Source organism: Argiope bruennichi, chromosome 6 (assembly GCF_947563725.1).
Source record: "Argiope bruennichi chromosome 6, qqArgBrue1.1, whole genome shotgun sequence".
Taxonomy (NCBI): domain Eukaryota; kingdom Metazoa; phylum Arthropoda; class Arachnida; order Araneae; family Araneidae; genus Argiope; species Argiope bruennichi.
Window position 1 is genome coordinate 36,753,863 of NC_079156.1, and position 15,668 is coordinate 36,769,530.

At 26.6% G+C, this 15,668-nt stretch overlaps 1 protein-coding gene across 5 annotated transcripts in view; it reads left to right on the forward strand.

The window, feature by feature from the left end:
* Nucleotides 1-15,668, forward strand: part of LOC129971532 (proton-coupled amino acid transporter 1-like) — an 80,146-nt gene that overhangs the window by 57,816 nt on the left and 6,662 nt on the right. For 4 of the 5 annotated variants that reach the window (XM_056085400.1, XM_056085396.1, XM_056085398.1 and 1 more), the window contains exons 2-7: nt 6,949-7,091; nt 8,495-8,585; nt 9,429-9,517; nt 11,296-11,388; nt 12,463-12,547; nt 13,683-13,961. In XM_056085400.1, coding sequence (XP_055941375.1) covers nt 8,511-8,585; nt 9,429-9,517; nt 11,296-11,388; nt 12,463-12,547; nt 13,683-13,961 — 621 coding nt within the window. In that variant the 5' untranslated portion in view covers nt 6,949-7,091; nt 8,495-8,510. Of the gene's footprint in view, nt 1-5,996; nt 6,105-6,948; nt 7,092-8,494; nt 8,586-9,428; nt 9,518-11,295; nt 11,389-12,462; nt 12,548-13,682; nt 13,962-15,668 lie in introns of those variants that run through there. The other variant, XM_056085399.1, reaches the window with a different exon arrangement.

A 15,668-nucleotide genomic window follows, 5' to 3' on the forward strand; every position in this document is an offset into this window, starting at 1 on the left:
CAATCAAAATTTATCTAGTCATACTTATTTAGAAAAATGGTTTGAAAAAATTTGTTAATCAGGAAGTTCCAAACGTGTACACACTTTGAATAACTCTTATATTATAATATCTTAACTATATAATTAATACAGCTATATAAGTCAACTAATACAAACCACAACTTAACGCAGCTTAATATATGATCTTTCGTTTAGCCAAATTGCATTTTCTGGGGGAAAAAAAGCATAATAGCAATTTTATTCATTTATTTATTCAAATCAGGTCTCAAATTTTGCACATGGATATGTTACCGATAAGGGTGGAGCGGAAGGCGAGACATCGATTTTTCATCTTTAAATAAAAAAAAAAAATCTTAATATGAGAGTAAAATATCAAATTAAAATGTTGTTACGTTATTTTTAACCCCATAAAATAAGTCATGAAATGCGTAATTAGGGCAAGAATGAATAAAGGAATCATATTGTTCATGCATTTTACAATGCTGTATTTGTTCAGTAATACTAATAAATAAAATTTGTTATGTAAGTGAACATACTTTTCAACATATCACAAAACAAAACAGATTTTTTAACAATTTGTAATTCCAAAATGTGAATGAATGAAAGAGAATGTATACGTAAATCAGCACTGAAAAAGGGTGAAAAATCTTCACAAGAATTCGTTTTACTTTTATTATTTCACCATTCAAAACTTTCTAGAACCCAAAAATAAGCTTCAGTAGCTATTTGTAAATGACATCGTACTGGGTTATCTTGAAAGTTTGCTCTTGTTTTGATTAAGTAATGTGTTACGCGAGATATTTTTTTTTTCTGTTCATTCCGCGTTGTTTTGCACGTGACTCAGGTGATGTTCATCTCAACCTTAGTAAACAAAACTTGATGGGAGAATGGTTATTCCCATTCAATCGGGCAGTTGCACAACCCCCGATAGACAAGGCCTCTGCGGCTTTCCGTGACGTCACAACGAGACGGTACACTCCACTCCATTCCCTAAAGTCTCTGCGCGCTAGAGAGTGAAAAGAAATTACTTTTCACTTGTTAATATCATTTCATATACTTCCATATCATGCAATTCAACACACATATATTGTAGAAGTCATTAATAATTAAAATGCAGCCGCTTTCCACATCACCCTGGAGGTACGGTGCTTGGTATGCATTACCTTTTTTGCATTAAGTGCAGGGCAGGTTTCCCAGTAGGTGTATCTCCCCTAGATTTAAAACTATTATCTTCATTCACTACATCATTCAAAATTATATCTGTTGCAAAATATTTTTGATTAGGAAATTTCAAAATTTCTTCTTCATATATGGTTCATAAATTTTTAAATTATAATATAAAAAATACATTTGCAATGCTCTTGTTGATTAATTTCAAAACAATTCCATACAATAAGGGTTTTATGAATATTTGCCGTCGCGTCAACTCCAAGAAAGCAATAAAAACAATATTTCACGAAACAGTATTCTATTCGAAAAAATATCCAATAAATCTTTGAAACATTAGAAGAGCTTTCTTATTTAACTATATATTTTATCATTACTTTGTTAGAAATATCTTTACTAAATTTATCAAATTTTCTTTCCTTTCCTGTTTTAGAAGAGCTTTTCAAACTATCATGTAATTATTCACTAATGCATTGACTGCAGACCAGATTGCCAATCTATAAACATTTTCCGGTTTGTGCCCTGAAATGCCTTTGCCATAATCATGTACTTCTTCTTCATTCACTACATCATTCAAAATTATATCTGTTGCAAAATATTTTTGATTAGGAAATTTCAAAATTTCTTCTTCATATATGGTTCATAAATTTTTAAATTATAATATAAAAAATACATTTGCAATGCTCTTGTTGATTAATTTCAAAACAATTCCATACAATAAGGGTTTTATGAATATTTGCCGTCGCGTCAACTCCAAGAAAGCAATAAAAACAATATTTCACGAAACAGTATTCTATTCGAAAAAATATCCAATAAATCTTTGAAACATTAGAAGAGCTTTCTTATTTAACTATATATTTTATCATTACTTTGTTAGAAACAACTTTACTAAATTTATCTAGTTTTCTTTTCTTTCCAGTTTTAGAAGAGCTTCTCAAACTATCATTTAATTTTTTACAATAATTATTCAGTAATGAATTGACTGCAGACCAAATTATCATTCTATAGACATTTTCTGGTTTATGTCCTGAAATGCATTCACCATAATCATGTATTTGTTCCTCATTCACTAAACTATTGAAAATTATCTCTGCTGCTAAATACTTTTGATTGGAAAATTTCAAAAATTCCTCTTCATGTATGGTACATAATTTCTGAATTATAATGTAAGAATATAATATTACATTTACAATGCATTTTTTGGGGTATAAAAGTTTTCCTCGACTTAAATTCTGAATTAAAGAAGTTGAGCAGTCCAGTTCTTTTTCATTTGTTAAAAACTTTTTGCAAATGCTGCATTTCAACTTTTTAAGGACTGTGTGGACACAGTAACCTCCTAAATAAACTAACACTGGTAAAACATCTTCTGATTTTTTAAAATCTTCTTCTGTAAGCAAAATGTTAAATACAGGTAATTTTTCAGAAATAGATTTTTCAAATTCTTCCCAATTTTCGCCAACTGCTTCCTGAAAAAGTTCGAGATTTCCATGTTTGTTTGATTTTAAACAAATTTTTAAAATACTATGCATTCTTAGTTTGTTTTCACTTTCAAATACCTGTCTGAGTGAAACATGATATTGTGCTCCTGCCATTTGTCTATATAAACCAAAGCGTGCCTCTAAATTGTCGGTCTGAAATTTTCCTGGGAGAATGTACTTCATTTCGAATTCTTCCTGACAATATTTAGTTATTTCTTTTAAAGCATATGTAGTCATGAAAAGAGCAGAATAAGTTTCTTTTGTTAGCATGCCGGTATCACATTTCATATTTTTCCAGTCTTCCAACCAGTTCAAAAATACATCTAAAAACTTGTATCTTTTGTCGGTTTCAGATGATGTCAGTGGTTTTTTATATACATTATTTTCACGGATTCCTGTGAATGGAGTTTTTACATTAACAATATCCCACCACCTATTTATTATTCTTATATATTCTGCTGTTTCTTTGTAGTGTGGAAACTCATATTTCTCTCCCAAATTCATGAGACTTTCAGGTATAAATTTATTGAAAATTTTGAGTACTAATTTGACATTTTGTTTTTCTAAATTATTGGGTTCCAATGCTTTTAAAGATAAATTGTATGCATATTTTACGATGTTATTCTTTTCAGTTTCATACAATAATTTTAATGTTTTGAAGGATGCTGTATTAAAATCTACTTTATTGTCAGATTTACTACTAGATCTCTGAATTATTTCACCATTAGAGTGAATAACATTATCATTAGTTTCCAGAGAATTTTTAATACAATCTTGTTGTGAATTTTTTTCTGAGGTTGTTTCTTTAAAATTAGGGTAAAACATACATTTATCAACATTCTTTTGATTGATCCAGTTATTGCGAATATTCTTCAATAAATGGACAGTATCGATCATGAAAAAAAGAGGTCGTTCTTTATTTACCGGATGAGGATAAAGAATTGAATATGACTGTGAAGGAGAAGCGAACTGAGACATTGCTTTTTGATTGACTGAATTGTTGTCTGTTACTACACATATCACTTTAAAACCAATGTTTTCTAACCCAATAATAATTTTTTTAATGAATGCATGTAAAACGTCTGCTGCTATTTTATTTACAGGAAGAATGTGAACAACATCTTTATATGACGATGAAATACTATTTATCATGAAAGTCACAACACTTGTGGCGGCATTTTCTGAATTGTAACTGAAACCTGATATATTTCCCCCTTTGTAATCAAAGTAGGGTTTGACGTGCATCTCATCTATTTGAAGAATCACATTTTTATCTGCAGATACTATGAATTGTAATTTCTGCTTAATGTACCTTAAGAAATGCAATTCGGTCTGCTCTGACTGAGGGCAAGTGTTGATAGGTATGCATATATTTCTCAAAGTTACAGGATGAGGTAACAAAATATAGCCAGACTTTCTGACAAATTTATATGCATGCGGAGCCATTGAATAAAATAATGAGCAGAATATCATCATTTCAGTGGAGTAAATTTTACTGTGCTCATTTTGAATAATCAAGGCAGATTGCTCTTTAATAAATGCTACAACATTGGTTAAATTTTCTTGGGTTATATTTAAATTATCCATGAAACTATGAATCTGGGAAACAATATCAGAATTCAGCAATGATTTATTTCTCTTCATTTCTGGCAGATGCTCTAATATTTCATTTAAAGTGTTGATATTATTGATTTTTATAGGTAAAGAACAAATGTTTGGAATATTTGACAAGCTTGTTTTTCCAACAAAAGCTGACACCTCTAATACATCATTTATTACAACAGACAAGGCAATTTCAGGACCAGAACTTACTTCAATATTCACGAATAAAATTTTGTTTTCTTTATGAATGACATTCCAGAAATTTTTCAAATTTACTAAAGAAATGCGCTGTTTTAGTTCTTCCAAATTTTTAAATTCTCTTGTCTCATCGTATTTCTTTTTTTCTATTATGCTTTCCTGGAGAGCTTTCTCTACATATTGTTGTTCCAATTTCATCTTTTTTATTTCTGGATTTTCCCTATGAAATGTTGAAGATGACATGTAAGCGGCACAATTTGGCATCTGAGATGGAATTGCTCCAATCACTAGTCTCGGATATTTAAGAGGGGCACTTAATAATTTTCCTGACTTCGAATCGAATAGACTCGTTTCTCTTTCAATATCATTTTTTTTAAAATGTAATTCACAGACCTACAGTAAAGGAAATTATTCGTAAATATTGACTTCCTTTAATGTTTAATTTAAATACAGTAAGAAATATACAATATAAAACAATATATAATTATTATTGTTTACTCTCATGCTTTTATCGTTATGTTATATAATAAAATTTAACTATATAAACGTAATTATAGATATAATAGTAAACAAAGAATGTAAATATAATTTTCCCTATGAAATGTTGAAGATGACATGCAAGCGGCACAATTTGGCATCTGAGATGGAATTGCTCCAATCACTAGTCTCGGATATTTAAGAGGGGCACTTAATAATTTTCCTGACTTCGAATCAAATAGACTCGTTTCTCTTTCAATATCATTTTTTTTTAAATGTAATTCACAGACCTACAGTAAAGGAAATTATTCGTAACTATTGACTTCCTTTAATGTTTAATTTAAATACAGTAAGAAATATACAACATAAAACAATATATAATTATTATTGTTTACTCTCATGCTTTTATCGTTATGTTATATAATAAAATTTAACTATATAAACGTAATTATAGATATAATAGTAAATAAAACGTGTAAACATAATTACGGCAAATATTATAATTATTATTGACAATAATTACAGACATTATTACCTGTATTACAGCATTTTATAAAATAATTCTTTTCATAATGCACTTGATTAAAAGCACGAATAATAGATATTACTGAGCTGTATTACTGTTAAATTTCTAATGTGAGAATAAATGATTTTTCATTTAGAAACGTTAAGCATTAGTTTAAAATAATTAAATAAGCTTACCCTACTATGCTGCGTCGGATAAAATCCTTCACGATGTATGGCACTTAACCACTTCTTTTTAAGCTCTTCATTTTTAGGAAAGGCAAAAACACTTACTCTTGGGCCATTCCTGTAATTCCCATTACAGTTTGGAACACAACAGATCAAAGGCATTTCTATTCCTTATTTTTAGTAATCCAAATGATTTTTTTTGCAAGTAAGAAATGGCGCTTCCTGTCTACTCAAACACAGGAGGGCCACTGGCTAAAACATGTCGTGGGTGGAAAAGAGTTCGTTTCTTATCAGTAAACTTGAAGAGGGTGAAATTCCTCCCTCGGTCCCCCAATTCGCACCCACTCGTGTAACCTCTCGGAGCTACGTCATTACTTTCTGTGACGTAGGTTTTCCGGCCTTCTCTAACGGGGGTCGTGGCAGTTGCCGTGGTCTGCTAACTTTTGCTCCAGATTGTACTGTACTATAGTGAATGAATGCACCGTTATGGTGAGTTAGTTAATACAATTTCTTTAAGGAATTACAACGTGATTTCTAAAAAGTTTTAAGCTCGTAATTTAAAACATTTATTCTGATACATCTTGTTTTATAACTGTCAAACACAGAATAGAAATATTTTGATTTGTTTAAAAGGACTTTTGAAAGAATTGAGCAACAACTTTGTTGAGTGAAACTTTCTGCTTAAAAAGATATCCATGATTTTATAAATACAAAGTGTGATGTTGTATCGTATTATTTATTCGATTAAATGTATAAAAAGAAGATAAATCTTTTTTGAGTTTTATAACATCATATGTTAAGCTGGTCTCGCTTGTAGATTTTCATTTTATTATATTTTATGATGGCAGTGAAAGATATTTTAAATGATTTTATATTAATATTTCATTTTAAAGCAGGACCAGTTTCAAGTGGTACTGATTTCATATCATAAGGAATATATATATATATATATAATATTGCCTATTCAAGACTAGACATAATTTAAAACAATAGAATAGACTTCCTGCTGACATCCTATTTTATAGAAATGCAATACAAGTTTTAAAAAAACAAAAAAAAAAAAAAAAAACAGGCTGGTTGAATCAGTTTTTATCTGTTAATAAGTTTTGAGTCATACTATTTTTTTTAATTTAATGCTTTAATTATTGGAAAATAGTAATTTTTATTGATTCTTTATTTAAATCATTTTCATGTAATGATTGTGCAATTAATTTTGATCATAGCTTTGTGTTTAAACAGTTTTCGTACTATCATGAAATATTATACAATTTCAAACTATTACTTAATATCTTTAAAGTGATTCAAAGTAATACAGAAAAGCTAAAATTTTCAGAAAAATGTCAGCCTACCAAGCTATGACGAAGAAGCGCATCTCTTGGCAAGAGAGAGAGACACACTTCAGCCAAATAAGCTTGGAAATGTGGTGGAGTCGGAGTTGGAATCAGCACAACAAACTACTCATTCTCAACGGACTTCGTGAGTTTTTTAAAATCTTAAAAAGCATAGTTCCTATCTTTTTTAGTAATTATGCTCTGTAATGTTTTATCTCTGCAATCAATTTAAAATTATGATAATATGTATTTTAAAAGTGCGACAACTTTCTGAGTATATAGAAATAATTTTCAAAAATGCTTACTACAGAATATTTTTTTATATGGATGCTTGACAAAATATGCTATGATAAATGAACAGCCATTTTCATTGTTCTGCAATCCTTTGTTTGATATCTTTTGAAAGAAATTATAAATAAAGAACTCTACATCAGTATTTTAATTCATATTTTTATATCTCCTAATTATTAGTTATTTGAAAGTGAAAATAAAGGGCAAAAATGTAATAATGTTTTAATTTGCAAATCCCTGTCTTGAATGTAGTAGGGAGGGACACTTTTAAAAAAATTACTTAATAATTTATAAGGAATTCTTCTTCGCATAATATAGGTACTGCTTTAGGATGTTTATTAACCAATTTTTGTACTCAAAATTTTTATACATGTCAAGAATTTTTTTATATTGTATTATTTGTATTGAGGAAATTTTTATAATAATTATAAAACCTGAATATTGGCAGTAAATATAAATTAAATTAATTCAAAGGAATTTCTTGTTTTAACTTAAAAAAGAACTTATTTAAATTAGAACTGACTTTTGAAATATGAAATTTTTAATTTAAAATTTTCTTTAATATTTTAATTTTTTTTAAACAAGGTTTGAGGAAACTTTTAATCTATGATATCATGAACACAATGCTAATAAGGAATTTATGTGAATTGATAAAAATTTTGACATATTATAACTATTATTATTCTTGGCCTAAGGTGGTAAACACTAAAATGGCTTTATATTTTATTAATATTTATGAATAAAGTAACAATGATTTGAAAGATCTAATCAATTATATTATTTTAAAATTAAATTTGTATCTTAATTGTTATTGATTTTTGTAGAGTCAATATTGTAGTTAACTAGTTTTGGGTGTCCAGGGTAGATAAAAGTTACTTTAAAATAAAATTATGATTTTTCTGAATCAGATCATTTACAGGTAAGTTTATTTTGTAGTTATAAAGTAATATGTTTTAAACAAGATTTTAGATTTGCAAGTCTCTTTATTTTAAATTTTGAATAAAAACTAATGTTTAACTTTAAAAATAATATAAATTTAACTTTTAAATTAATGCAAGGCATGGATTTAGCTTATTTTATCATTTCTTGATACATACCAAGTATTTTAATATAAATGCTTAATTTGTAATTAGAAATTATTTTATTTCCTAATTCTTTCTAAATGTCCTTTTTTCTTACGATTTATTTTTATTATCAATTGTGTATGCATAATATTAATGTTTTTTTAATACTTGTATAAATTTTGTATTCCCACAGCAATTTTGCTACTTTAATGCACTTATTGAAAGGAAATATTGGTACTGGAATTCTAGCTATGCCAAATGCAGTGTCAAATGCTGGTCTTTTGGTATGTTCATAACTACATTCATTCTTTAGAGTATTTTGAAATTAATGCAAACAATATTAAGGGAAAAAAACTCTTTTCATTATCTGATATATATGATTGTATATAGAACAGTTTTGTGATAGAAAATATTTGAAAAGTTTGCATATAAGAGATGATTTTCATATGCATAAAAATGATATTATAAACAGGATCATAAATAATTGAACAAATTAGTAAATATCAGTGTGAAGAAGCCATCTGAAATTTAGAGCTGACTGGTCCAATTCTAAATAGTTCCTTCTGTTTGTAGTTAATGCTAATAGTATTTGATTATAAATATGGGCTAACTATATGATAGCCCATATTTATAAAATCAAATAGTTAACATGATGCATAGCTATTTTCAGCATTGAAATGCATTCTTACCTAGATATTAGTTTTTAATATTAATGAATTTAGAAGGAACTCGATAATTAACCTTCATAGTTATCGAATTTGTTCAGGATATAGGAAGTTACTTATTTGCAATAATCCCATTTCTTCCATTGGGGATTCTATTCCAGACTTTCCATTAATTTTCCAGAAAAATCTTACATTGTCAAATTTATTTAATTTGCTGGTAATAAATTTCTGCTTCAGTTATCAGTATTACAGTTAATTTCAACGATCACATATGCAAAATAATTTTTTTAATGTGAAAATTCTTTTGAAAGAATATTTTTAATGTATTTATTATCATAATAAATTTAAATATTTTACTTTATCATCCATCATGTTTGTATAAAAGCAGGTTTAATGATAGCGGATAATTTAAAATAGTTAATATGTTTTAAAACATATATATGGTTTTATCTTATTTTTTAGGTTGGCAGTGCTGGAATTCCTGTTCTAGGTATAATTTGTGTCCACTGCATGCATTTGTTAGTCATCAGTAGCAAAACCTTAGCCAGAAAGTAATTTCCTTAATTTAAATATGTTGCTATTTTGCCCAGTATTTTTTTTTTTCTAACTTAAAATTTGAAAGAGAATTTTATGTGATAATTTGATGGTACTAAAATGTGTACATAACTTACACCAGTTTCGATGAAGATAAAAACACCATGATATGAAATTTAATATTAATAGATCTCTTCCATATTGAAGGAATAATTAATTAGTGTTTTTATAGATTTCTTTCATGTTGAAGGAATATTTTTTCACAATATCATTTTGTTTTTGAAATTTGAAATCGATTTATAAAAAAAAAAAATTAAAAGTTTTTAAAAAAAATTATGGTGCAATTTTTCAAAATTTTAAAGCTCCATCCAGATTCTTGCAACAGGTGTAATGTCAATATACTATAATAGATATCAACTTCAGTATTTATATTAAAACTACACAAAAGCCTTTAATTAAAAGAATGATTTAAAAAATTGTAAAAAAATTTGTTTTTTTCATTTGTGTTCTTTTAAAACAAATAATTATCTGAATTGAAAATTTTTTTAATTATTGGGTACTAAGCAATGCAATTTTTTTAATTTTAAATAGGAGAAAAAAAAATTCTCATGCAATAGGTAATATGTGTATTCTTCAAAATTGTTGTATCATTATCCATTTGATATGCTAAGATTTTCTAAATGTAAACTTGATTTAAATTTATTAATGTTCAAAAGCACTATGATTTTTAATTTACTTGAAATTTATATATTGAGTATTTTGAAAAATTAATATACATTTTTAAATTTAGTCCATATTAATAAGAACAATATGACAGATTAATATTATATTGAAATTTAATTATATAACATTTTATTTGTACATAGTTATTGATGATCATTTTATTTAAATGTTATTCATTTTTATAAAATTTTAGAATTACTTAAATTCTGCATACAAATATTTTGAAAGTATAGCTTAAGTCATCTTATATCGGTGGTTTAAAAATTTGAAAAGACTTGAACATTTTTTTTAATGAAAATGTTTTATATGTTACCATGAATAATCATTGTCCATCTGCGACTTGTATAATTGGAACATTTTTACTAGTGTCTCATGAAAGTTTGTACAATAATTGGGCAAAAGAGAGAGAAAGGAATAAATAAAGATGAGTTGAAATTCTTTATTTGTGATTACAGATTGAATTCCAGGACATGCTTCTAATAGGCCATGTTATTATTTTAAAATGTAATGTCATTCCAATGTTTTAAGCATAGACGAATATGTAATGTGTATTATATAAGCTACAATTTTCAGTGATAATTTAATTTGTTCCGATTTTTACTATTTTCTATATTTAAATAACTTATGATATGTGATTTTAAACCGGTGAAAATAAAATGAAACTGTCACCACTGTTTCTGAATAAAGTAGTAAAAAGACTGAATTTGATACTGCATGAATCAAAAATCAAAGCAGAAACTTCGTTTCTTTTAATGATGGTTAATAATTTTATTTGCTTAGCATGCATATAAATTGTTTTCTGATTAGTAGTTTCATATTCATTTATTAATGGCCAAGCAGTTAATTAAGTTTTAGACTGATAATGAATAAAGTGTTTCATGATGACATTTTTTGTGGTCGTATAGTTTTTATTTTAATTAATTGTATCAAATTTAATTTTGATTTAAAATGAGTTGTTAAACATTTGCTCTGTCACTCTGAAATTTTTTGTTGACTGTGACCCAATTTATAGGCAATTTTTAAAAATGTTTAGAATAATTTTTTTTTAAACACTTTATCTGATAATTTTTAGGGTAGGTGTTACATCTCTTGATTATTCATCAACTGCTGAATTAGCATTCAAATTGGGACCAGCAAAAGTACAAAGTCTTGCTTCTTTTGCTAGGTGAGTTTTACTTCTATTGTTAGAACTATTTTTATTCTATATCATAGCTAAATATATATTGTAAAATTATTTCATAATTGGGCCTTTGTTGTTACAAAATGAAACAAATTAATATTTTTTAATTGTCATTCATTATTGAATGACATGTTGACTAGATTTTTTTTTTCATGATATATTCTCCCATTTATATTAAGACATTTTCAAATACTTCATTCAGTTAGTTTAAATAATTTCTTACAAGTTACCTTTTTTCTTTAAATCCCCTTCTTGCTTTATGGTGCAAAGAATTTAAAGTTCTTGATTTCAGTAAAAAATCAGGGAGTATTGAAACTTGTATATGAATAGTTAATTAAAAATTTAACTGTATAATAGAAATAATTTTTAATTTAAAAAAAACCTAAACTTGTTTTAAATTTTCTGAGTTATTCACTTTCCTTTTGTTTCTTGGTTCATTTTTTTTCTTTTTTCTTGATTGCTGTTGATGTTCTGAAAATTTTTAGAATTGCATATCCTTTCTACAAATCATTTTGTTTTGTTGATATTATGTATATAAACGTTTTTCATACATCAAAAATATCTGGAATAAGCTCTCTTTCTGTTTAATGTAAATATAGTATTTTGAAATAATTTGACGGAGGAAAGAATGGTATTTAAATTGAGACAGTATCATTTTGTTTATGAACAGGAGGTCAATTATCCATTGTTCTGTTTTTGCCAGTGTGCTGCTTAACAGTTGTAAATAAATTCATTTTGTAGTTGTTAGTTTTTTATTACAAATATAAAGCATTTATTTGAATTAAATAAATATGTTTTTACATCTAATGAACATCAATGAAGATTTTTTTAATTAAAATTGCAATGAAGGAGATATATTGTTAGTAGAAATTTTATACCTTTTATTTTTAGCCAATTTGCTTACGTTTAGTGAATTGTAATAATGAAAAATATTTAATGCTAGTTAAAACTGGGATTTGTACTCTTAATAAAATGATTAATAAAATGACTAAAAATAAAATAGTTTTATATAAGATACTTATGTTTTTTTTTTTTTAAAGATATATGATTTTCTTTTAGGTTTTGTGTAAATACTATGTTAATGCTGACACAGTTTGGATTTTGTTGTGTTTATTTTCTTTTTGTATCAACTAGTATATATGAGGTAAGCACATGGTACTAACAATTTCACTAATTTTAATTTTATGTGTAAAATAGTCAAAACTATTTTGTACTTTTCCCAAATATTTGGAATTAAAAAGTGTTTACCCTTTTAAAAATAGTTTCCCCTTTCCAGATTTTTAGCAGTGATCAGGTAATCTTTGGCTTTGAAATATCTACTTCATACTACTTTTTCAAAACAGTGAATTTTAAGATTGAATTTCTAGCCTATTAACAAAATAACATCTTACCTATATGATGTCATCAAGATTAAATAAAATAGTTAAATATTATTTTGGTTTATTTTATCTCGTAATAATTATTTGGCATATTTTTTCTATCTTAAAATAGAAACTACAGTTACATTAGTTTTAATAAATTTAGAATACTTATAAGTTCTAAGAAAACTGTAGTCCAATTTCAGTTTTATAAATCAAATATCAAGATGTCATTATTTACAGTTAGAATTAAGTATACATAATATAGTAAAATTTTCAAATTGTGCATTGATTTTAATCATCATTTTTAATGCATATTTAGTAATTTAAAAATCACTGCAATACTTTTTAAATTGTGACATTGAATTATTAGTTTCATTTGTTCATAATTTGATGAATTGCAGTCTTGAGCATATTGTTTTGACTGCTGCTGTTCATGATATTCCATTGCATTACTCTAAACAATCTGCTTCCTCTGATTATTGGCTCAATGACAACATGCGATAGCTGTTCAGTGCTTCATTTTTTGTAATTTCATTTTTTACATACTTTAATGCTAACAATATTAACTTATTAAAAATATTTTTGGTAAACTTTTTAAAGATCTATAGGATCTGCAATTGTCTTTAATAAGGACTCTGCGAACTAGCTGTTGTTTCTTTATTTTTTTATTAAAATGCTGTTGCAACTTCTTTTTAAAACCAGTAACTTAAAATTTTCCATTATATAGTGTTATAATAAAACCCATTTATAATAAATGTCAAAAGTACAGTTTAGGAAAAATAATTGTTTGGATATTAGATTTGTTGTAAGTTAATGCTGCTTTTATATTTTATGAATCTTTCTGCAATTATTTGTCTTGACATAATGTACTATCAATGAAAAATAAGTGTTAACGTTATCATATCTTACCTCTTTCAGGTGGTGAGAAATCTTCATGGTTCATCTCCCTTATCTCCTCATGCTTATATGGCCATTGTACTTCCCATCATGATATTGTTTAACTTCATCCGCAGTCTGCGGAGACTCTCACCTTTCTCTTCCATTGCTAATGTTCTTCAATCTGCAGGACTTATAATGGTCCTGTATTTTCTAATGACAGGACCTCGCACTGGTCATCTCAACCCATACACAGCAAACCTCAAAAAACTTCCTCTTTATTTTGGCACTGCCATGTATGCTTTTGAAGGCATAGGAGTGGTTAGTCTTTGTTTTATTATTTTTTATAACTGTAGAATATAGATATGTAAATAAAAATATTGTCTTCAAAGTGAAAAAATGTGATAAATTATTTTTAATTAATACAATATTTATTTCTAATTCATGATTCATTTATAACTCTATTTTAATCTTTTCTGTTGAAGAGAAATTCATCTAGTGTACAGTACTTAAATTAATTTAAGAATTTTTTTTATTTTGGAAGTAAGTAAACTTATTTATGAAAAAAAAAAAAAAAAACTTTCATTATTTTTATTATGTTTTTCTCGCTATATTTGAAGATTAATAGCTGATATGATTAGAATTTAAATTAACATTCTACAAAGACATGCTAAGAAATGTTGACAGAAATACTAAACTTTTACAGAACTTAGGAACAAGATATCTCAAAGAAGTGAGTAAATCACCATTCATTTCACCGACCTAAGTTGCCTTGCAAGCACAATGAGTTCAGAATGTTAAAGCTGTCAACTGAAAAAAATTTATTAAATTACTAAGGAATCAAACATGAAATCCGCTCTGAACAATCAGGAAGGCAATAAAACTTTACAGCATGCAAATGTAGAATTTTTTAAAAATGTTTTTCAGTACATAAGCATAAAATATTGCTTGTTGAGGAAAAAAGAATCAGAAACTGATTCTTTTTTTTTACCCGAGATATTTGCAGGTTTAATTCAGTCTGATTTCATTTTCCTGATTATTCTGTATGTCTAATAGTTATCATATGGTTTAGAACTTCACCATGAGCATCTTTTAGAATATTAAAACAGTAAATTAAACTTGATATTAAATTTCATCAAATAGGAATATTCCTGTGTTTATTACACTCTTAAATGTGTCTTTTTGTTCTTTCCTCTGCAGTGATCATTAGTGGACTCTGCAATTTTTTTTTTATGTACGTACTATAAATGATAATTTCTTTATAAAATGATGCCAAATAGAAATAAAATCAAGATGATTTAGGATTTCAAACTCTTTCAACAGATAAATTGCAATTTCACATTTAGTTATAATACACACGCAATTCAAGGAAACTTAGTCCACCCCACCCCCCTTCCTTCTGATTTTTTTTTTTTGCAAGAATTTTACTATATTTTACCTGTAAGACACATTCAAAGTTATATATACCAATTCTCTGAATTTGTTCCATTTCTAGAAAACAGAGTTGAAAGACCAAACTCTGTTTTTGGTCTTTGAGTTTATAATAACAATAGTAGGTAATAGTGAATCAAATTTTCAAATAAGGAACATAAATATTTTATGATTGATGAAAGCATAATAATACTAATAATAAATTACAGTTGTAGTTGGAATTATATTCTTGATTTCTATTTCAATAAAAATTATTCAAAATATATTTATATAATTTGGAAATGTTGCGTTGAGACTAAAAAAAATTATAATATGCATTTATGTGTTCCTCAAAGAATGGGTATGATTCTACTCATGTAGTTTAATTTTATAGATTCCTTTCATATTTTCTAATTTTATTACTGCTTTATGATATATAATATAATATAGCTATTAGGAAGAATATGTCATTTTATGTGAAGAATGCTTCTTAATTACATAGCTTTTAGATTATTTAAATAAGTGGTATAATTTTTCATTGTTTTCATTATTTCTGTAAAAATTACTCTTGTACTGCTTAAAATAAATTCTTGAGCTATTCAAATATTTTTGTTTTAT